Source organism: Notothenia coriiceps, unplaced genomic scaffold (assembly GCF_000735185.1).
Source record: "Notothenia coriiceps isolate Sejong01 unplaced genomic scaffold, NC01 NC01_scaffold00000290, whole genome shotgun sequence".
In the NCBI taxonomy this organism is placed as follows: Eukaryota; Metazoa; Chordata; class Actinopteri; order Perciformes; family Nototheniidae; genus Notothenia; species Notothenia coriiceps.
Genome location: NW_011332991.1, coordinates 258,491 through 281,947, shown reverse-complemented (window position 1 = coordinate 281,947; position 23,457 = coordinate 258,491). Strand labels below are relative to the sequence as shown.

General features: G+C 44.5%; 1 protein-coding gene across 3 annotated transcripts in view; it reads left to right on the top strand.

The window, feature by feature from the left end:
- The window catches only part of dusp8a (dual specificity phosphatase 8a), a 41,697-nt gene extending 19,953 nt beyond the window's left edge, over positions 1 to 21,744 (top strand). For 2 of the 3 annotated variants that reach the window (XM_010765819.1, XM_010765827.1), the window contains exons 4-7: positions 16,941 to 17,107; positions 17,204 to 17,363; positions 17,674 to 17,797; positions 18,102 to 21,744. In XM_010765819.1, the coding sequence (XP_010764121.1) occupies positions 16,941 to 17,107; positions 17,204 to 17,363; positions 17,674 to 17,797; positions 18,102 to 19,299 (1,649 nt within the window). In that variant the 3' untranslated portion in view covers positions 19,300 to 21,744. Of the gene's footprint in view, positions 1 to 10,700; positions 11,489 to 16,940; positions 17,108 to 17,203; positions 17,364 to 17,673; positions 17,798 to 18,101 lie in introns of those variants that run through there. The other variant, XM_010765836.1, reaches the window with a different exon arrangement.
- Positions 21,745 to 23,457: the final 1,713 nt, after the last annotated feature.

Below are 23,457 nucleotides of genomic sequence, written 5' to 3'. Positions count from 1 at the left end.
TGGGAGTGTTGCTTGTGGAAGACATTCTCACTGAGTCAACCGTTGAGCATGTAGCATATCGAGATCAACTGACTTACTGCGCTTTCAATGGTAATAGAACTGGCTTAACGGACGGCATGACCGACAGGATGTGTGAGAGCAGCAGTGAGCAGAGGCAGACCAGAAGGGTGAGTAATAATTATACTGTGCAGGTGTATAGGGTACCTGAATACTTGCACTGAGGATGGCCGACGCACGGCCGATTTCAACAATGTTGAAGGGGAGGTTGCGGGAAGGGCCGTGCGGTCTGCCATGTAAAGGAAAACCAAAATAAGGCAGAATTGAATTCAATCGGTATTAATAAAATAAATAAAATTAAATAAAATAAATTAAAAATAAATAAATTAAATTAATTAAATTAATTAAGTTAAATAAATTACAAGTGTCCAGTTCAACTAGAAAATCGCTAAAATGTAAAGTAAAATAAATTAAATAAATAAATAAATAAAATAAAATAGAATGTACAAACATCAAAAATAGAACAGTTAATTGATATTAAAAAAGATGAGTAACTACAAAAATAATAATAAACAATAATGGTAATTATTTGTAGAGAAGAAAAACTCTCTGATGCAAGCCGTTCTTTGTTCAAGATGTCCAATCTCTTATCTGTGTAAAAAATAAATGATCCATCTATTTTTTATATTCATGATCCATGAAACCATGATTTGTTAATCTCCACTGTGTCACATACTACTTATGATGATTTATAAATATATCCACTTTGATTGCAAATTGGACTAATGTAAGTATTTTACTTTACCTTCTTCTGTTATGTCATGCCCACATTGTGTATAAAATGATCTTTATTTTAATACACATCTTGGGTGAAAACTTTCTGCAACGAAATAATTTCATACATTTGTCTTATTTGTTCTTTATTGGTATTCTATATAATTGTCCGAGCGGCAGCACAAAGCCCAACTCCCCTGGGTGGAATACACTCAATACACAATAACATATAGCGTGCATAGATAGTCTAAACCCATCCTCCCGTCACCTTAATCAAGCGCCACACTCCAGGAAGTCCGCACGATGGTTTGGTCATTCTTCTCGAGGGCACCCGGGCAACCGACATGAAATATTAACCTTGTTTTTCTGTCCTAATGGCTAATGCTCAGAGAAGGTGAGAGGTGAGGAGGAGGAAGCACTTTGAACACTGGAGAGGAAGAAATATCAGGTGACCTCCTCATTAGCTCGCAGGGTGTGTGTGAAACCCAGAGGTCACTTTTAATGACATTTATTAATTCCCACTCTTCATTCGTTCGCTTTCTGCAGATACTTCAGCAGCTTCCTGTACGTCAGGTATCTGGGGGAAAGGATTATTAACCTCCAGAAAAACACTTCAAGAACACACTGACAACTGAAGGGAGGATCAGATGGATGATGATGATTGTTTTGGATCATACTGTCTCCATGTGGTTACTCAAGAAGGACAGACACTTGTTCTTTGTATGATGGACGCCAGAGCACTGCACTACGTGTTTAGAGTAAATAGCCGCTTTCACACCAAGTACTTTGCCGTACTTGGTTCCCAGCACTTAGTACCCCCATGGAACTAAGTACAGATCGCGTTCACACCGGAATAAGTTCCCTGAGGGAAGATTACGCAAATGAAGCTGCTGACGTCACTTCTTCTTCTTCTGCTTTGGGTTTACTGGCAGGCCGCAAACAACTTCACGGCGTATACTGCCACCCGAAGTCCCCGGCCAGAAGTCCCTGGCCGGAAGTCCCCGGAGTTGGGGACTGGCTTCGTGACTGGCCATGTTTTTTTTTGTGTTGCCATAAGTTATTCTCTCTCCGTTGGTGTGCGGGGCTAATGCTAATGCTAATAATGCTAATGCCAGCAAATACAATGGCGGCTTCACAAAACTTTTACGGGGCGTGGTTTGCAATTCGCCCAGCCAATCGAAATTGGTCCTTTTTTTCTCCCCAGGATAGTCCCACCTCTCTAGCAGGCACTAACAATGGGGGTAAAAGTTCTCGGAACGAAGTTCTCTTTTTGGTATGAACGCAAAATTCCAGGCACTAACGGAACCAAACGGGAAAAGTACGGGTAAAAGTACTCCGGTGTGAACGCGCCAAAGTAAAGCACTTATTCGAAAGGCGTCTGATATGCTATATTTGAATTGATTGTATTGTTGTATATTTATAGCAAAAAAAAGGTTAAACATGTATTGTACATCCTAAAAAAGTAAAACACATTAAAGTATGCAATAAAAAGTTTTGTGTGTCAAAAAAGGCATTGATAGGATGTCCTAAAAAGTCTAAAAAATCTGAGTAAAATACACAATAAAAAGTCATAAATAGTCATAATACCGTATGTCAGAAAAAAAAGTATTAGATAGTATGTCTTTAAAAAAAATCATGGTAGACGATGCAATAAAAGTCATAAAATCTTAAATAAATGTCTTAAAAATAAATACAAATCATAGTAGAGTCAACTAAGCAAAGTGGTAATATAGTATTGCATCAAAAAGTCATATTAGAGCCATTGTGTGAAATGACAGGGTGGGGCAAAAGAAAATAGCATTGATGTTATGGTCCCCAATGAACTGATTATGGCATTTTTTTATGTTTTGAAACCAAGCAAGCGAGAACATTTAAAGTGTGTTAAAAGTGCTATCCTGAAATATTTCATCCAGTCCAAAGTGGCACACAACGTATGGCAAAGAAAAGCAATAAAGCTTCAAAACCGTACTGATAAAACAAAGGATAACATATTGTAAATCAAGGTAAAGATTCATTGAAGCAGCTCGTAGTTTGAAATGGCAAACATTGAAAGGCAAAAGTATTATTAAAACCATGTATATCGTCCCCTTGGTCCCATCATGCCTACTCTGGGAAGAGAATATTTACTGTGCTTGAAAACTGGTATAACATCATCATGGCTTTGTGACGCTGAGAACGTTTTAGCATAGGAAGGGGAGGCTTACACTTAAACAACTTTTTTTCAACCCAAAAACTATGACATGCCCAAAGAACCCATCAAAACTCCACTTGACTTGATGTTAAAGGTCCCGAGTTGCGAGTATGAGGATCTAGTCGCTCATGTAGAACAGTTTATTTGTGATTGTAGACAGTGTTTATACATTTGTTTGGACATCAGACCAGTGGCGGTTCTAGACTAATTTGACTGGGGGGGCCAGTTATTTTCTGAGGGGGGCACAATACACGAAAAAGACAAAGACAGTATGAAGTAATTGCGCATAAGAAAACAATAAAATACAGTTATTGGTATTTGTTTCAGTACACATATTTATTTCAGATACTTATAGTTACAATTGTTATGCTCTAATGGGTCCGACTAGAATGACAAATAGCGTTAGTTCCGCCTATTCCGTCAGCCAGGAAATCGTTTAATCATAAACTTGTTTTATTTTTATTTATTTGTTTCATTTTCAGGGGGGCACAGGGGGGTCCAACGTCAGCGTTAGGGGGGCCCTGCCCCCCCTAGAACAGCCCCTGCATACAAACACACACACACACACACACACACACACACACACACACACACACACACACACACACACACTGAATATAACATCTAAGCTTAGAACAAAATGTGTTCATGTTTGTCACATTTAAGTTTATAAAGTCACTTACAGTATAGAGAGATTACACTTTCTTTGAGAAACATGGAAAACGCTTTAAAGCATGACTGTCAGACTCAAATAACACAAATATTTTATACAGAGGATTAAATATGACATGCATAATAACCTCTGGTTTCCTTTCTTACAAGATGCAGTTTGCCTGTTTTATACCAAGTAGGAGAACTCCTGTGGGACAGTTCTTGTTCGACAGTGCCATAAATACTTGTTTAAGCGGCTTTGTGTATAAAAGTTGATTCACAGTGCATACCTCGGGGCTCCTGCTGCATTTTAAATCTATCTAGAAGCCTTTTGAACATCCCAACCCGCCCCTGTACTGCAATCATCCAGCATGGATTCAGAATAGTTTGTTTAAACTGTTACCTAGGCAGTGTCAACACATCAGGTCAACAGGAGCTGAAGTTGAACAGCGTGCTAAACCAGGTCGGTTTCTCCTGGCTGTTCGCCCCCATCAGCACCTCATAACTCGAACATCACCCTGAATGCGAGCCAAGCGCTGCTGTAGTTTGGTTCCTGAGCCGTCTGCTGCAGCTTTTATCCTGATGACTCTGACACACATGTGGAGTGGAAATTTCCAAGGCCACAAGAAACGGGGGGAAAGGAGTAGTTAAAAATGATGCTAGTTCATCCTACCCAAAGCTAGCCTGCATTCACCAGATTCCATTCATGCTCGGACTGCCCACTGCCGCTCCTGTCATGGCGTCATTCCTTGGAACAATGGTGGATTCCTGTTGATCACCGTGCCGTCTTGATGCTTTGAAGTTGTTGTACTTTATCTCCGGCATACCGCAGTGCTGCTTCCTTATTTATCAAATTGGTTGCCTTTTCTTTTCCCTGCCTGTTTTAATCAGATTAACTGCACCTCCGCAACGTGGATGTGATTATATGTCTTGACAGCCTTTTGAAAAGTCTTACAGTATGCAAACATTTATTTTAATGCGCAGTTTGTTAATAATTTTCTAAAAAAAAACAGGGGGTTTCTTTATTGGCATAGAGTAGAGTAGCTGGCTGTAGCAGAGCAGGGAGTTTAAACCCTCAGCGGTTTAACACTTCTCCTGGTATGTACACAGACTTGTAGCAGAGGTCTTATTACCGTAAATTCGTGCTGACCACACACTAACTTTTGGGCTGAACCTCTGAGGCTGCCTCTGCTTCCTGATAAAAGCGCAAGATTTGCCATTGCCCAGCAACAGTCTAATTTTGGAGTTCCAGCCCACGGCCCAAGATTGAGGAATGCAGCAGTTTGTGATCATTCCCGGTCCTCCTGACATCTTTCCCCTCTGAGCACACACAAACACTAACACAAAGTCACTCACACACATCCACACATACATAGATGAAAGCAACCTACAGAGAGGCCACTTCCCCTTTTGTTGTGCAACTATTTCCTGTTTCTGATAAAGTGACACCAGGGCTCCCCGGGGTGAAAGAAGGAGACGCCTAGGAAGCTCAGCATGTTTGTATACAAATGTGTGCTCTGAGTGTTTGTGTACTTTTACTTAAAAAGTGATTTAGGAGGGGAAAAAGTCCAGAAGTCCCACCATCCACTTTAAACATAATTTTAAAAGTGCTATAGAGGCGTTGGCAGGGCGCACACAAAAACAGCTTGCCCAGTTCCACTCTCGGCATTGCGTCATTCCTTCTCTATTGTTCTTCTGTAGCTGCTGAAGTGATGTCACTGCTTCATTGTGGATGTGACACAATCACACACACACATACAGTCTCTTACACACACAGTCTCCAGGGCCTGTAATGGCAGGAAAACCAACCCTGACCGCGGGTGTTACGATAGCCGCTGTCACCATGATGTCCTGTACGCCCAAATACAGTCTTCAGGGAGTAACGCCTTGCTGCTGCTGCGTGCCTGTGTGTAGCAGGGCACTGGGAAGGAAGGAAAATTCAGAATGTGAACCTAAGCAAACATATTTATATTCTAATATGTATTTCATTAAAAAAAAAAAAAATTATTTCCTCAAGCATCAAAGTGTATTTTAGGTCAATAGAGAAACCGGTGTACATGTCAGCTGCAGACAATGATCGAGAAACACGCTGGTACAGTCTGACACTGGGAGCTAATTATAAGGCAGGTAGACCTGATGCTAGGAGGCACTGAGGTGTGTGTGTGTGTGTGTGTGTGTGTGTGTGTGTGTGTGTGTGTGTGTGTGTGTGTGTGTGTGTGTGTGTGTGTGTGTGTGTGTGTGTGTGTGTGAGATCAACAGAGGTCCAGATGGCTTGGCTTCCAGTACAGTGAGCCTGCCTGCTGCGCTGATCGGAGTTAACTAACACTGAACTGATCTGAGACCTGCCTGTCAGTCCGCATGTAGCAGCAGTACAAACTCACTAAAAAACAAACTGATCCGCTGTCAGCCCCTCTATGTTGGAGCTTCGCAGTTAATACTCTGCTAACATGTGTGTGTAGACATGCAGAAGACAATGAGAGAACTGAAGCTTATTTTAAGTTGTATTGCCTTCAATTGCTGCAACGAAACCCTGTGTATCCCAGCTTAGGACATTAGCATTTAGAATGAAATAACCATCCGTTATGCACAAGTGATCGTGTGTAGACAATCTCACCTCTGGGGAAATGACATGGAGGAAGAATGTCGCACGCACGCACACATGATTCATTTTTCCATTCCTGCAGACTGATTTGCAGGGTTCCTCCTCATATTTAACCTTTATACTCACACACGCATGCATTACACATCTATATACATTTTCAGAAAACAGCTGTGGGCCGTCTCACTCTCGGCTAAAATTAACTTTCACTTTACACACTCACACTCACATTTTTGCACAAAGTAAATGCACAGGCTTCAAATGCATCCCGCATACTGTAAGCACATGCCGGCGGTGGCCAGCAGAATTTCATTTTCAGGCTTAACAGCCCCCCTTTTCCTCCACGCACACACACCGCTGAACATCTCCAACTGGGATTTTTGCGTAGTTCATCTGGTTTATGAGGACCCGTCTGGTCCTGAAAGCCCCCCTTGGTGCGTTTGATATCTTACCCTCTTCTCTTTCTTTGTGTGTGTGTGTGTATACAGTATGCGCTTGGTTGAGTGTATGTATCTGTGTGTGCAAACTAATTTGTGGCCAGTGAGATTTACAGCTGCAGTGGCCCCGGGTGCTGCTGGGCTCCTCCAGGGGGTTAAGTTGTTTGGAGGGCAGGGGGTCTTCTGCATGACTGATGCGGGCAGGCCTCCCTCCAGGCTGCATAGATAGAGATGAAAGTAGCACATGCATGAGCACACACACATGACCAAGTAGAGCATCCCTTAATGGCATACACCCCCCACCTCCTGCCGGCTTTTTACATCTGAGGTTCCTAACTCCACCTTCCTCGTCCTCACCCCCCCTCAACCTTTCTTTTTATGATGTCATCGCCATCGGCTCGTGTTATTGTTCTGAAAACAGGGAAGGAAGGGAGTTCTAATAAATGTAGTGCTGGGTATTTTATACAGTAAATTGACATTTTTGCTATTGGAGCAATTCCAAAGCAAAAATAATAACAAAGAGGATATACTTGTTGATTGTTTTATCTTAATGCACCATTTGCCGAAATAAAATAAATAAATAAAATAAGATTACATTAGAAAAGTTCCTTATTTTGATCAACACAAATATAAACAAAATAACTAAGCTTCCAATTGCTTATTCACACACACACACACACACACACACACACACACACACACACACACACACACACACACACACACACACACACACACACACACACACACACACACAGCTCTAACGTTCCCTTGCAATATGACCTCATCATTTCAGCTACCGTCTCCCTATGGATTCAAACAGCCCCCAATTACTTCCAGCACCCCTAGCTACCTAATCTCCCCCCGCTCTCCTCCATCACCTCCCCCATCCTCAATTGCTCCATCTCTCCATCCATCCTCCCCTCTCTCTCTCTCTCTCTCCCCTGGTGACTACCTCACCCCCCAGGCATGGCAGCTGTGTTCTCCTGTAGGCATTACATCACTGCAAGAGCAGCCTTGTTACTGATCCCCTGACAACCAACACTATCAACACACACACACACACACACACACACACACACACACACACACACACACACACACACACACACACACACACACACACAGAGAGAGACACACCAAAACACATGCACATACAGAAACACACAAACACACCCTTTTGCACATATGCTTTTGTTTACGCGTGTTGGAGAAAATAACTGTCTCCCCGTCCCGTCTCAACCCTGCAGCAATGTCCGCTCTTGTCTTCCTCTCAACTTGCTCTGTTCATCCTTTTTCACACATGGTGCACACACACACAAAGATGAAGTCACACACACATTAACTCATCACCCTAACCTGCCCTATCCGGAGAATGACGTCTCTTTTTCCTGATAATATCCTGACAGATGATCTGCGGTGTCGGATGGCGCTCCTGTCGCTGCCTGTCTCACCGGGGGGGGAAGAGGGTACTAACGAAATATTCTAAATGGAGTGTATTTTATTTTACATTTCAGTATGACTACAAACCTATATGGTATTTTTTGGCTAGATATAATAAATTATTATTTGAATCGCGTCATTTTAGGCTGTTGTGATTAGTGTTAATTTGGTTCAGTTTCCCAAGAGCGACGCGTTTCTCATCCAATCAATCAACACATGTATTTGTACGCCGGTACATTTTGTCTCAGCAAAGGAGCAGCATCTTGGAGTTTGGCCAAATCTATGGCAAAACCCAAAAAGCGTCCAAGTAAAGTTTTTACTGACAGCGGGGACGCAGATCTTGTCCTTTTATCTTTATCATTCGTATTCACACCTGTGATCCAAATTCACAAAACAACAACAAAGAACATACAAATCGATGTTCCCTTGTTTTTTATATTTAACATCTAATAGTCTTTACATTGCTTGTACATCCATTTCTGCTTTTACCATCTAACACACCTTGTGTACTTTGGCCTTTACTCACCTTCTCTCTTTCTGCCTTACGCAGCTCATCTCGAACTCATCTCCACTTCTCTCCCCCTTTCTGTTTTGGCTGGGCTCTTTGTAAACGGTGCGTCGTCCCAGTAACAAGTCCCTCTACCATTAAAGCACGCTCTAAATCAAAGAGATGTCAGGGGAGGGTGGAGGTAGGGGGTGTCCGGAATGACTGTCCTACCTATTTCTGTCGCAGCAGGGCACACATGTGCGGTCAATAAAGAAGGCCTGGTAGTCATTTATAGCATCTTGGCTGTAATCCTCTAATTAACACGCCTACTATTCTGGGCCTTGTTACCCTGCTGAGGACAGGGGGGGGGAGGAGGAGAGGGGTGTAAAGAAAGTGAAGGCATGGTGTTTTCTTTAGGAACTTGACTATTAAAACACCAGTGGGTTACTTTGTTTTGTTGCTGTTGGACTCCATGCAGGTGTTTTTCAGAGCTTGTTTTTAAGGCTTCGAGCCACACAGGCAAAACAACCAAACCAAGGTGTGGACTCAAACGGGGGTGTCTTTTTTTTGTCTAGTGACCCTGGTTGACCACTGTGGAGTGCCACACTTGCTCGCATCATCTGAAAATGAGGAACAAAGTGTGTGTCTGTGTGTTCGTTTGTTCTTGTTTGTTCTTGTTTCGACATCCTCCCTAAAGCAATGTCTGCATTTTTCACAAAGCTCATCATCACCAAGTGACCTATTTCTTCTGCCGCTCCGTCTCTCAATGACCCGCTGTTGAACAGAGGGTGACGTAAGGCTGTTCTCACCCGTGTGTGATCATTCAGGGGTCTGCAGTGATGAGATGAGGTTAGTCCGTTAGCATGCAGCTGGCCCCTTCACTAGACATCTTGTATAAGCTTATTTGCCCTTTTTTTAGAGTGAGTCTCACTGTGGCGAGGACTTAAAGGACTTGAAGCCCATCTGACCCTGTTTTAATGTAATCAGTGTTCCATGATGTCTCAATCCGAGACTGCACAGACAGTCAGACATGACATTTGACTGACCCGCTCACGGCAGGTGCTGTTTTTACGAATTAGTGCTATTTATTACAAGCAACAAGTTGACCCACTTCAAATGGCCAGTTGTACAAACCTATAGTTACATGTAAGGGCTTTAGAATGTATTTAAAATAGCAGTTTTTGCATAATAATTAGGTAACATTCAGTCTCCTCGTTGAATCATTTGCTGCCTCCATAGCTGGTCTTGTGGCCTGCGTGTTTGTCATTCCATAGTAAAGTACCAGAAGTCTGTGGCCTGTCAAATGGGATGATAGCTTCCGACCACAGGCTTGTTTGGTCTTCTCGTCGCCTCCAGTCTCTCCGTCCTCTTTAGTCTGCTTTCCTCACTTCTCTCTCCTCTACAGATTTACTTTCTCTCTCCTCTCCTCTCCTCTCCTCTCCTCTCCTCTCCTCTCCTCTCCTCTCCTCTCATCCCCAAACGAGAGAACACGGTGTCCAAAGACAGGCGCGTTAGACATGAACCAGCGCAGGAAACATGGTGAAGTCACACACATTCCCTCACCTTCAGAGACAAATCAGCTTTCAACACTCTGACAGTCTTAATCCCCCCCTCTGCAGTAAGTGTAATGTGCTTCCAAGCCACAGTACATTTAAGGCAGTAGGACAGCCTAATGTAGCCTCTGCTTACTGATAAAGATGTATGAAATGTGCATAATCTTGTTTACCACAATGAATATTAAAGTGATATCGGGAATTTGAACAAGCATACATTTGCATCTCATGTTTTTATAATTTAAGTTTAAAAACCTTAAGCAAATATAAGCATATCATCTTGCACATCAACACAAGCATTTCCTTTTCTGACCTGTAGTCAACAACACAGATAATATGAAAAGTGATAGCAGAGTGTATGTTTCTTCTAAACAGTAATATAGCTGTGTCTCCAGCTAGGCCCCTGAGGTGGCCGCATATTTGTTGTGTGAGTAAGGAATGTGGTTACATGCCTTAGACATTAGCTATGACGGAGCACTGGCTCCACAAGAGAAGGAGGGTGCAAGGGAGGTAGCAGAGGAGGAAGAGCAGGGAGGGAGGGTAGAGTCTGAGCTCACGGCAAGTGAGCTCATTCTCCCCCAGAGCTCGAGGAGAGAGTGCAGCTCCGTCATCCTTTTTGCAGAGAGAGAGAGAGAGAGAGAGAGGAGGAGGGAGTGAGAGGGAGGAGTGTAAGCCAGCGACTGAGCGAATGAGAGACGGGGAGAGCAGAGCAGCACAACAATAGTGGGCTGCTCTTCTGGCTGTGGACTCACAGAGACAGAGAGACGCTCTGTGGCCAGCTGCAGGCACATTACAGCTGGCTTAAACGTACAGACAATACAGACTACACACTTTGTTTTTCCTCCTGCTCTCTATGCGGTGACCATTCTTCCCAAAAACCACAGAATTGCTGAATTTTGACGCACGGGCATTTCAGGAATTTTTGTGGTCACTGCATGGAATTTTTGGCCATACTGTAGGTGGACTTGGGGAGCGTGTCCACAGACAATTTGGACTAGTTTTTATTGTTCTGGGTCTGTTCTCAGAGGGTCGCCGTCTGGACACTGGAACAGCTGACCTAACCTAGAGTGGACTTGAGCTTCAGCAGGAGTTTTCGTCGACTTCGGATTGTGGGCTCACACTTCTGTTTGTGTGTTCTGACATTTTTTTGAGTTGCGAGGGCTCACTCCATCCCTGAAGGAGGGGGCGCCAGAACATTTTCCATTTAGTTGAGTGTGACACAGAGAGTGTTCTGGGGGATGCCGCTGGATGTGGTGATTGCCCCAGCAGAGGACTGTTTTTGGCCGGACCTGCAGGACACAGACATGAGGCTGAAGATCAGGGTCCGCCGAATGAAGGAAGGGAGAGAGCTACGAGGTGTGTATCCACCTGGACTCAGATCAAAAGAAGTGGTGTGTGTGTGTGTGTGTGTGTGTGTGTGTGTGTGTGTGTGTGTGTGTGTGTCGGTGTTAGTTGGTTGTTGTGGTAGGTAGAGACGTAGTAACTTACGTTACGTATAGTATAGTGTATATAGTAGTAGTAGTGTGTGTGTGTGTGTGTGTGTGTGTGTGTGTGTGTGTGTGTGTGTGTGTGTGTGTGTGTGTGTGTGTGTGTGTGTGTGTGTGTGTGTGCCTTTGTGTACAGAGCTATCATACATATTAAATGCAGAGAGTATGATGTCATATCATATAATCACTGAAGTTGTTGGGGTTTTGGCTGTAAAAGTCCCCACTGTTGCATCCAGCTGAAGGTGTGTATGTGGGGAAAGCCCCCTGATATCACTGCAGATGAGTACAAAGGCACAGTGGGCTCTCTGGGTTATGAGGTATTCTAGTCCAGACACGTTGCAAACGTTAGATGTGAATTGAATATTAAGGACTTGTGCGTAGATACTGCTATACATGGCCAAACATGCTAATTGTTTTCCCACCTTATTGTGCTTGCAGCTAATGTGTTTAGAGAGGCAGCATAAGAAAAAGAGGATTAAGGGGATGACATTATAAGCACAAGAAGCGATGAAGAGGAAGGAAAGAAGATGAAAAGGGCCCTGGGGGGTAACCGTGACCCGCGGTATGACATAGTGCTCATGCTCTCTCAGCCTGTGGCCATTGAGATGTAAAACTATCACAAAGGCTCTTTCTTTGTATCTTTCTTCTCCTCTGCTCTTGGCTTTTCTCCTGCTCCTGCTCCCTCTCTCCCTCTGCAGAATGGTGTCTTGTGTAGATCATGTTATCAATATGTGTGCAGTGTGCACTGCAGGTGTTTAACATAACACCTTTCACACAGAGCTCTGAGGCACTGCAGAGCTGTAGTGCTAGGGGAAAAAATCCTTATTATACCGGCACTAAAAAGCTTATTGCACAAAATATTGCTGGTGGTAATATAGTTGGATCATAACTGTATGAGAATATGGGTTTACAGTTTGCATGCAGATGTAGATGCAATGCATATAACAAAGCCAGTTTAAAGCAGTGAGCACAGCAGCCCTCAACACCTGCCACACTTCCCACTGATAGGTGTTTCTTTGTGCATGTACAATCCGTCTCTACAAGGCTTTGCAGCTGGAGCTGTCAAACTCATTAGCTCAGACAAAGCTAACAAAAGACAAAATCACACGTTTGCCATTAGCAGGTGAAAATAGGATTGTGTCTGTCACAGGTTATTTTGAGGCTCCTCAGCATGCCTCTGTAGAAATAGACTTGTGAAAGAAGTCTGAATTAGAAGAAGGCTTTATAGTCCTGTTTGCATTAACACGTTACTGCTGAAACAGCAGTTGATCAAAGTGACATACTCCCGCTATCTGCCTGCTAAGATAGAGGAACAATGAACAGTTTAACCATCAGCCAGCATAACACAGAAATTCCCGACCATCATCAACCTGACGCCCTGTGCAGAAAGCGATGACATCATCCCCCTACCTCATCTATGGGCTCTCGATCTACACAATTCTGACAGGCTCTACCCCCCTCAAACACACACACACACACTCTCATTGCTTCGCTGCTGCACAGCCTTTGTAGAGCTGAGTGGGACATGTGTGCAATGATGTCATGTTGGGAGGGTGAGGGATGGTGGTGGGGGGGGGTCACATTGAGATGCTAATGTCCCCTCAGAGTGGAGGGGACAGCTGGAGGGGCGCAGAGGATGGCGTCATGTCTCCCCCGATATGAACTACAGAGGAGAGCGAGGGATGGAGGGGTGCGGGGGACTCATTCAGGCAGATCAATGCCCCCAAGCTGCAGAAGAGAGTGTGTGTGTGTGTGTGTGTGTGTGTGTGTGTGTGTGTGTGTGTGTGTGTGTGTGTGTGTGTACGCCTGTCTTGTGTGCACCCCCTCTCTATTAACAGACGAGTTAAAGAGGGCAACTGAAAGCTACACAGTGTCTGAAACACACACACACACACACACACACACACACAGAGCCAGAGGGAAGGGGTGAGCCTGTATTGACGAGGGCAGTCAATAGTACCAACAGCAGTGATGTAACAGCACAACACCCATTAACCATAACAGCCAGGCAGGTGTTGTGTGTGTCCGTTTGTCCGTTCAATCTCTCCGGGATTCCACTTCCATTTGTCTATCAGCATCGATCCAAGCTGCAGCAAAGCCCTAAAAAAGCTCAGAATTTGATCCAAATATATTTGACAGGACACACTTTTTTATGTCTGTGGATTAATAACCTGCACTTTTGAAATAGGAATGTGAGTATTTAGTTGTAGAGAATGTCTGCTGAATGAGGAGGAGGAACCAGAAACAAAGGAGGCCTGAGTGCTCGGCTCTGACAGGGCAAGAGAGGAAAATAAGCAGTTGCATAAATGATGAAGTGGGCAGAGGAAAACGGAAAAAGGAAGTCAGCGCCGGCTAGCACTGCAGAAGGCGACACAGTGCCCTCTTTCCCGGTTGTTGTGTGTTGTCTTTCCAGCCAAATGTTCTTTTATTTTTTCAGAGTGTGTGTTGAAAATTGGGTTAGTCACATCATGTACAAGGATATTTTCCAGAGTGATACAGCACTGTGCCGAATGTCATCTGCAAGCTTGAAAATAAAAGTTGAAATAGGACTGTGTAGCACATGATCATGACCTCAGCATGACGGCAGCCATTATTTCTGTCCAGCAGAAAATGTTTTCCCTTCATTTTCTGATGAAATGTTAGTGGCATAGACTACCATGAAGGCACCACATGATTACTCTGACTTCTGAACCCAGTTGTATCCCTTGATTTCAATTTAGCAGTATGTCGGACTCGTCTGATTATCATGCTGCGCTGAAGGTGAACTCATCTCTCCCTGTTGACTTTCTGATGTCATCTCCAAGGACAGCTGTGCTGGTGTGTGTCACAGGGTATTTTCAGTGACCTCAGTGTGAGTGTACAGTGTGTTTGTGCTGTGATTGGGACGCACGGATGTGTCATCGTTGTCTTGTGGAGAATGTGAGGCCATGTCTCTTTGGGTTATTTGGTGCTCTCTGTTGTGTGTTTTGTCTGCCCTCTGGGTGCTCAGTGTGTGTTTTATTCCATCTTGACAGCGCTCGGGGGGGACGCGATGAGCCAACTGTCGTCAACATCACTGTCCTCCTTTGCTGTCATGGCAACCTCAAGTAGAGTGGGGGTCAGGTGATGAAGTGACAATAACGTGCTATCTCCTGTGTGACTAAAGCCTGTGTAAAGCTTTGACTACAAGGACGGTGTTTGTCATTTTGTTGACGTCATGTCATTGTAATGTAATGGCTCTTAAAAAAGCAGGCGGGCGCACTCAGTCTCTTATCTCTGACTTCAGTCTCCCTTCGTGCCGGAAACCTCTTACTCACTCTCCCAGTCACACACTGGCGTTCCTTCCTGATGTGTATGCTTTATTAAACACCAGATGAGGTCAGCTACAGTAATCACCGCTGTAATTATTAATCCAGACGTACACTGGATCAAAGGGCAAGAGCATTTTTCATTCATGTGTTCACTTCCCTTCACACACACTGGACACTTTCTCTGCTGTGATAGACGCACACACACACTCCAGTCTCCACTGTGGAACGTCCTGTCATAGGTCCTTTTAACAACTCTCTAACAATGTCCTCGCTTAGAAAAGGGAAATGGTTTGCTGTGTGACGTGAGGCTTTTCCTGTTGATTTAACTGTCTCTAAGAACATACCGCTTCCTCTCACTGATACAGTATATATGCCTCAGTGCAAGGCTATATGTAGCACCATTTATTTTCTTAGCATGTGTGTGTGCAGCTTGGGAACAGAGGAACCAGGAAGAAAGCCTTCAGAGATCTTCCCTTCCTCCCTCTGTTTTATCAATTACTGACACTCTAGCACCGCCCATAGGATCACTAGAAAGAGGCTCTGGTGGAAGTTGTAAAGAATAGCAAAGTATAAAGCCCAATTGTGAACTACAAATAGCTTTTTTGTCTACTCTAAAGAGGCAAAAAGGGTATGCATTAAGCTTTTCTCTCTGTATCCTATTTATCTCTTTCTACATCCATGCATCTACCCTTCCCTCCACTCCACCCCCTCTATTCAGAGCGCTGATGTCATTGCTCTGCCGGTTGCCATTAATAGCTGGAAACAGACAACCCTTCTTCAAGTTGCTTTTAAAGGGACAGTGCATCCAGAATACCTCATTAGGATGCACCCAGCTTTAGAATACGTGATGTTGTGAAATATCACCAAATACCAAAGCAGCTGTACATTTTTGCACAACCTTAAATGTGCAGCTTTTAGGATCACATATCTGTAGAATGCATGCTGCTGCCACTGTGTGTGTGTGTGTGTGTGTGTGTGTGTGTGTGTGTGTGTGTGTGTGTGTGTGTGTGTGTGTGTGTGTGTGTGTGTGTGTGTGTGTGTGTGTGTGTGTGTGTGTGTGTGTGTGTGCTGGCCACACGAGTAGCGCAGCTGGGTGTGTGTTACAACGGAAGGCAATGTCCTGCCTGTGCTGTGCTGCGTGTGCTACTTTAGAAGAGTGATGTCATGTCTCACTCACACACATACACAGTGAGAGTGAACGTGTGTGCGTGTGTGCGTGTGTGCTATGTCCCAGATTGGGTCAGTCTGGGCTGAACTTAGATTAGGTTCTGAGGCTCAGGGTTTCCTTGAAGCACTCCCCACCATTCTACACACTCCAAAGCGAGGTCATTACCCACTCTTCCACACACTTTACCCCGACCTCTTGTTGGCCCCCGCCCTATAGTTATAATAGGGTGGATGAGTGTGTGTGCAGGAGTGGGGGGCAAGTAGGGCATGATGTGGGGTGAGTGGACAAAGAATTACAGGCAGTGAGAGTGAATATTAAGCATTATGCGAAAATGTCCTCAGAGTGTATCTTCTTGGAGAGTATCAACTTGTTAACATGCATATGTGCGAGTGTGTGTGTGCTGTGCGGTTGTCAGGGGGATGTTACTGGGCCTCTGTCCTGACCCTGCACCTGTGGCCTCTCTCATTCTCCCAGCCTGACGCAATGCACTGCTACAGGACATGAGCTCATGCAGGAAACAGAGCCACACACACACATACACATACACATATGCCAAAAGTGGAGCCGCCTGCCTCTTAAAGGGCCAGATACACACATTCCTGGCCGCCCAGCAGTTAACCTAACTCGCGCACAGAAGCACAGAGAGCCTCTTCTTTGCTCCTGTTGCACGACCCAGACTTTGTAGCCCAGATTCACCTCTGAAAAGCCCACAGAGCAGAGTGTTTGCTCTGCTAATGGTGGTGCAATGTTCTTGCTGACTTCATTACTGCCTCTTTGCAGAGTTCCCAGCGTGTTGTGTGACTGCTCTGTGGACAATCATTAGTGTACCTAACCGGTTCTCTCCTTCTTTTCTCTCTCTGCAGGAGGTTTTGCTGCTTTCTCCTCCTGTTTCCCCGGCCTATGTGAAGGGAAACCTGCCACTGCTCTACCTATGAGCTTGTCCCAGCCCTGCCTAACTGTGGCTAACGTAGGGCCCACTCGCATCCTGCCACACCTCTACCTGGGCTCACAGAAGGATGTCCTCAACAAGGTAACATTTAGATTGCATCTTTTCACTCATTTGTATCACTGAAAGATAACTTGTGGAGCAACAAAACATGACCTTGAACTTGTTTTATCTCTGCAGGATCTTATGGCTCAGAATGGTATCACCTATGTGCTGAATGCCAGCAACACCTGCCCCAAGCCAGACTTTATCAGCGAGGGCAACTTCATGCGCATCCCGGTTAACGACAACTACTGTGAGAAATTGCTCCCCTGGCTGGACAAAACAAATGAATTCATAGGTAAGACAAAAGGAACATTTATTCAAAACACTTAAGTGAATAGAATAAATCTTAGGATTAGCTGTAGAAAGCACAAAGGTTACTGAGGGTCTTCATGAGGAAATGAATTAATCTCAAGTCACGATTGCCATGATATTTAAAATGTTAGTTAATAAACGTTCACTTAGGGAACAATAGCGCCATAACAGGTCCGTTTAGCCGTCCTCCTGTACACTTCCAGGAAATGTCAGTTAGCTTTACAATATATTTTCTCCTGACACTTTGTGCTATACAAGTGTATTCATGCCTGTGCGTTTCCCCCCCCCCTCAGACAAAGCGAAGGTGTCAAACTGCAGAGTCATTGTGCACTGCCTGGCTGGAATCTCGCGTTCAGCAACCATCGCCATCGCATACATCATGAAGACAATGGGCCTGTCATCAGATGATGCCTACAGGTACGCTTGCTCCTCCCACACACCACCAGCTGAGCTAAGGTGTCAGCCCTAGCTAAAAGGCAACTCACTGTTGAAAGTAATGCTAGACGATTTTGTCAACCTCCCCCTCCCAGTCTGGAGAAATGAAATTGTTAGTTGCCTTTCAGGAAACAGTGTGTATAAAATAGGGTTTGCTTTGCCTTGTGTGGACAACATTAGCACAGGATTATGTATTGTGCATCAGTAAAACCCTCCACACCCTACTGTCAAACTGGCTTTGTTGAAATTGCTTTCCTGTGACTAATAACTATTTTCTTCCCTGCAGGTTTGTAAAGGACCGAAGACCATCCATATCTCCCAACTTCAACTTCCTGGGGCAGCTTTTGGAGTTTGAGAAGGGTCTCCGGATACTGCAAGCTCTATCTTCAACCTCTGATGACAAGATCTCCGAAAACAACGCCAAGCAAAGCTCAGAGGTCAATGGAGGTTTCGAGATGAATGGCCACCACAGCAACTTCGACTCATCCGTGGCAGACCCTCCAGAACCCAAGCTGCCATCACCCACCTCCCTCCAGCAAGGCTTCCACGGCCTACACCTCTCCGCAGAGAGGATCATGGACACTAATCGGCTCAAACGTTCCTTCTCCTTGGACATTAAGTCGGTCTACTCCCCTAACAGTCCCCCCTGCCCGAGCCTGGCCCCCACACACTCTGAAGACGTCCCCAAGCTGTGCAAGCTGGACAGCCCCGGAATAGGCGACTCCAACGGCGTCTGCTCGCAGTCTCCCGTCCTAGACAGCCCAAACTCTGCCGGGTCACCGTTCCCCTCACCAGGCAGCGGGGGCAGCATTGGAGGTTTGGGGTTTAGAGGAACTGAAGGAGTCCATAGGTCTGCTTCCTCCTCGTCCCGACCCAAGAGGAAACACAAGCATTGCTCCGGCAGTTCCCCAGTCCGCTCCCAACCACACCAGCCTCCACAGTCCCTCAGCCTGACGCTGGACCACAAGAGCCCGGACGAGAACACAAAGGGCTCCCTGCTCCTCTCACTACCCTCTGTGCCCACTGTGGGCTCCGGGGCCATGTGGACCAAACACAGAGACACTGTCCAAGCCACCACTCCCGTCACTCCCGTCACCCCCACCAAAGATGCCCCCTGGCACTTTGGGGCAGTTGAGGGCGGTGCGGGAGAGATGGAGCTGGGAGGAGGAGGAGGGGATGGAAGGGGAGAGGAGTCGTCGGTGAGGTTTGGGAGCAGCTCGGCATACGTGGCGTTCGGGTGCAGTGAAGGTGTGCGGTTACGAGAGAAATCCCAGAGGGAGAAGTCACCGCAGACACTTAAAGACTCGTCGTCCTCAGTGAGCCTGTCCAACAGCGGCCCAGCGTCAGAGAAGCAGTTCAAGAGGCGCAGCTGTCAGATGGAGTTCGAGGAGGGCATTTCTGAGACGCGATCCCGAGAAGAACTGGGCAAGATCGGGAAGCAGTCGAGCTTCTCTGGGAGCATGGAGATCATCGAGGTATCCTGACAGATAATGGACACAATCAGGGCTGTCCTTTGGGGGCACAAATAGACCTGGTTCGAGGGAGTGGCATATGATGGGGAGCAGAAGAAGCGTTTTTTGTGCTACCCTTAAAGACAGTGTTAAAGACTCCAACCAAGAGACGGACAAATAGATCCACAAGCAGAGGGTTAAAATTAAAGGTTAGCAAGCGACCTGGAGAGACAAGACCCTGTGTTGTGGTGGAATGCCATCCGGAACTCTCATACAAATCTGAATAAAAGTCTTGGGGAGTGTTGGGGTTACGGTGGTGACTGTAGGTACTGAAACTCTTAACTTTTCTGATCTCTGTCACAGATAAAAAAGAAACGACCCAGGTCAAGTGTCATGTTGCATCCTACCTATATAGAATATTCCTATTGTGACAGATTTCGGACACAAAGTGCTTGCCTGCGGTCAATTGTAGTGTGCTTCAGTGGGTGTATAGCTTGTGATTTGAACCAAGTCCCATGTTTTCCCCAAAGCTTCACCCCAGTATCAGAAAGCCTCAGAACCTCGCACGTCTGCGTCCGCCCCGGCCTCTTCCCTGTGGTTCTGCCTGCTACAAACTCTGCAACTCCAGACAATAAAAACAGACTCCTTAACAACACCGCCTCCTCACATCACTACAGCACAAGGCAGAGGACGAAAGCTAATGGTGGTACTGTGTCCAAAACAATGAAGGATCCTCAGCATTTTGTTGCTGAAAAGACTTTTGAAGACTCGTAGCAACTGGCAGTCCCCCCCGTCCCCCCCCTTAAAGCACAGTGTGTCTTTCCTGACTTTGGCTCCCTTGTTTCCAGTGTTAACAGTGATGGGACGGAAGTTTCGGGAGGTTGGCGAGGGTCTGCTTTAATGGCCCGTCAGCTCCTTAATAGACCCCCTCCCACTGCTCCCAGTCAACATCTATGGTCACCACTGAGCATGCACCAGAAAGGCTGACTACAGACAGACAAATACTATATATACAATATGAATATATATAGCCATTTTAATGGACTTCTAATGGACTCTTTTGTTCAGTTATAGTTTTAATTTATTGTATTGGTTCATTCTGGTAATGAGAAATAATATAATGTTTTGTGGATTTATTTCTTTTTTGTTGAATTATTATTATTATTATTTGCTGTATGGTATTTATGAACACACACTCAAACAAATACACACATTCAACAAATTCAAGCAAGCAATATGTGCTGTGTTCCTTCTTTGGGGAGAGTGATGTATGACTTTGAAGCTCACTTTTATGCTTTCTGATAAGGACAAGATAGGGTTCAGTGATCCTTCACACCCAGGAAGCAAGACACTCTGAAAAGCCAAGTCTGGAGTTTTGATAGTAAAAATGTAGAGCCTCTGTTTAATATTTGGAGGGTGATAGGAACATCCCACAAGAACAGGATCTCTTTATCACAATTGAGGGCTCAAGCTTTGACTAAAAATCAGTTTTGATTGACTGTGCAGACGAAGATAAAGTAACGACAGACACTCTGATCCCTCATATACATTATAACATTTTTACCAGTATCATATGCTCTTGCATAACAACAACTATATGCATACAAGTGCACGCTCTTTCACAAGTTTGAGATTCAAAGACTACCACCGAGTGTCCTCTCCTACCAACGCCCCACCAAAGCTTAAACCAACAAACACCCTATACTGTATGCACTTACACATATACTCACACATGTAAAGCATATAAGCCCTACACACACCCTTCTGTTCATTCTCAGGGGATCTTTCAGTGAGCCCGGCACAGGGTACAAAGCTGCTGGTACATCAGCACAATGCATGTCCGTGAAGCTCCCTCGCTTTCTCCCTATCTCACTTTCTGTCTTTTTTTAGGCTCTTATTTCTTATTTTCCAAAGCTCTGATAAAAACAACGTTACAAAACAGAAAGAAAAAAGCAGCTCTTCATATCTTGAGGTAAAAGAAAGGAAAAAGTTGCTCTCCTGGTGCGAGATGGTTATTTATTTATAATGTAAAATGTGACCCTTGATTAGCTTTTCTCTCTGGTTATCTCTGACCTTTGACCTTGAGCTGCTGCAGCTACAGTTAGTTCAGATAGATTCCTCTGTACCCGAGGCTCAAGAAACCTCTTCTCTCCACCCCCTCCTCCCTATATTTTTAAGAAATGTTGTTAGAATTATTTATGATATGTAACAAAGATGATGCAGGCTGTCCCATTTGCTAAAATTGTTGTAATTGAAATATTATTATTATTATTATTATTATTATTATTATTATTATTATTATGTTGTGTAAATAGCAACTCATCTAAGAAAGCTGATGAATTTAGATGAGTTTTTAAAAGAAAATCCTGATACCTTAGGCTGCTTGACGCAAAAATACCTCAGGTTCTATTGAAAGGCTTTTCCTTCCCCTGTACATGTTTTGTGAAAATGAGACAAAAATACAGACATGACAAAATACAAACTCCTCTCTGCTTCTTCTTCTTGTGTGCTTGCATGGGGGCTGAAAAGGGGGCGTGGAGGGAATCCCACCAAACAGACAGACAACACATAACGTCATCCCGAATCCTGGAGTCCTGCTATTGATTTTGTGTTTAACCAAATCCACTCTCACAACACAACCTCATTGATTTTTTTTTTTTTTTCCAGACTGCTTCTAAATGCTGATGGGATGGTGAATTATTTAATAGAGAAGATGTTTTCAGGGAACACCATCCATGTCATAAGGTTTATCCCATCATTGCTGTTAATGTTATACGATAGAAAGCAGTGGGCACAATGAAAATTATAACTACTTAAAATTAAAAGTTATCAAAATTAAACTACTTTGTAAACACAACATATCATACATGCTAAATGTACTTAAATATGAGGCTACAGACAGAACTTAGCTAGTTAGGCCTTACTTACTTACTTACTTACTGGCTACTAGCTTAACTTTAGCTTATTTAAGGTTAGCTTACTTTAGCTTATCAGGAGATAGCCAAGTCCTGTCCATCTAAAAGTAAAACAATCTGCCTACCTCTCATGTTCACCAACAAAGGCATTTTATGTTTATTCTGCACAATATGTAGGAATAGAGCACTTTCAAATGTACAAGGGATTGGTCAAAGCTAGGCTAGCAGTGTCCTTGTTTCTAATGTTTGGACTAAGCTAAGCTAACATGCTGATTAATTGGTTGCATAAATTAAAAAAACTGCTTTACAAAGTTATTGAACGTATTCTACATCCAAAGTGGATTTTGGCTGTAAATAACGATTCAGAAGCCAAAAACACGGAAACAAAGATAATTCAGTTTGAGCTCACTACTAGCTAGGCTAACGGAGGAAACATGCAGGTACACCGCAGGTTGGTCACAGGTCTGTGCGTCCTCCAGTACAGTCCCACAGAAAGAGACCCTGGGGCACACCTTTGCATATGTAATTATATGTGTATGTCTGAGAATAGAGAAGCGACCTGTTAGCCACTCCCAATTCAACGTCACCCTGTGTTTCTGTCTACTCTCAGATTGAATCAACGTCTGGTATTATCCCTCTGCTTGCCCTTCTCACGCCAACCACACAAACACACAACTGGTTTTCACCCTCATGTTTCCCCGCTCCATCTCTTCCTTATTCTGCGGGCTCAGGAGTGGGAGGGCGGCTGGTGAGGGCGCACTGTTTACCAATGATGTGATGTGTTTGAACAGTGCTTACCTCCAGGGGATGAGAGAATGAGGTGAGGTGACAGTGTATGAGAGAAAGAGAAACAGAGAAAGACAAATAGAGGTATTCGTCCCCAGCGGGCACAGAGTACACGATGTTACCAAAAAACAGTGTCCAAATCCAGCGGGGGGGCCAATTCATCGAGTTTGACTACAAAGGCAGTTTTGGTTTCATGATGTCATGCTGGAATTTCACCTCGTGCAATCAAACAACATCTCTCAGCAAACAAAGGGTCCCTTCCAAAAGCCCCACTATTTGGTTCAATCCAACCAGAACAGCCAGCTTGTTGTTCTGGAACAGGCGAGTGAGGTAACGAGAAGCAGCATTGAAGATGGAGCAAATTCACTGAACACACACACACATTCGGATGCAAAACCAGATGGCCCTTGGCCTTTTTCAGTGAGCACAATGCTGTCTTAATGAGCGTTACACTGAATCCAATAGGAGACAGGCAGAGGTAATGGCATTA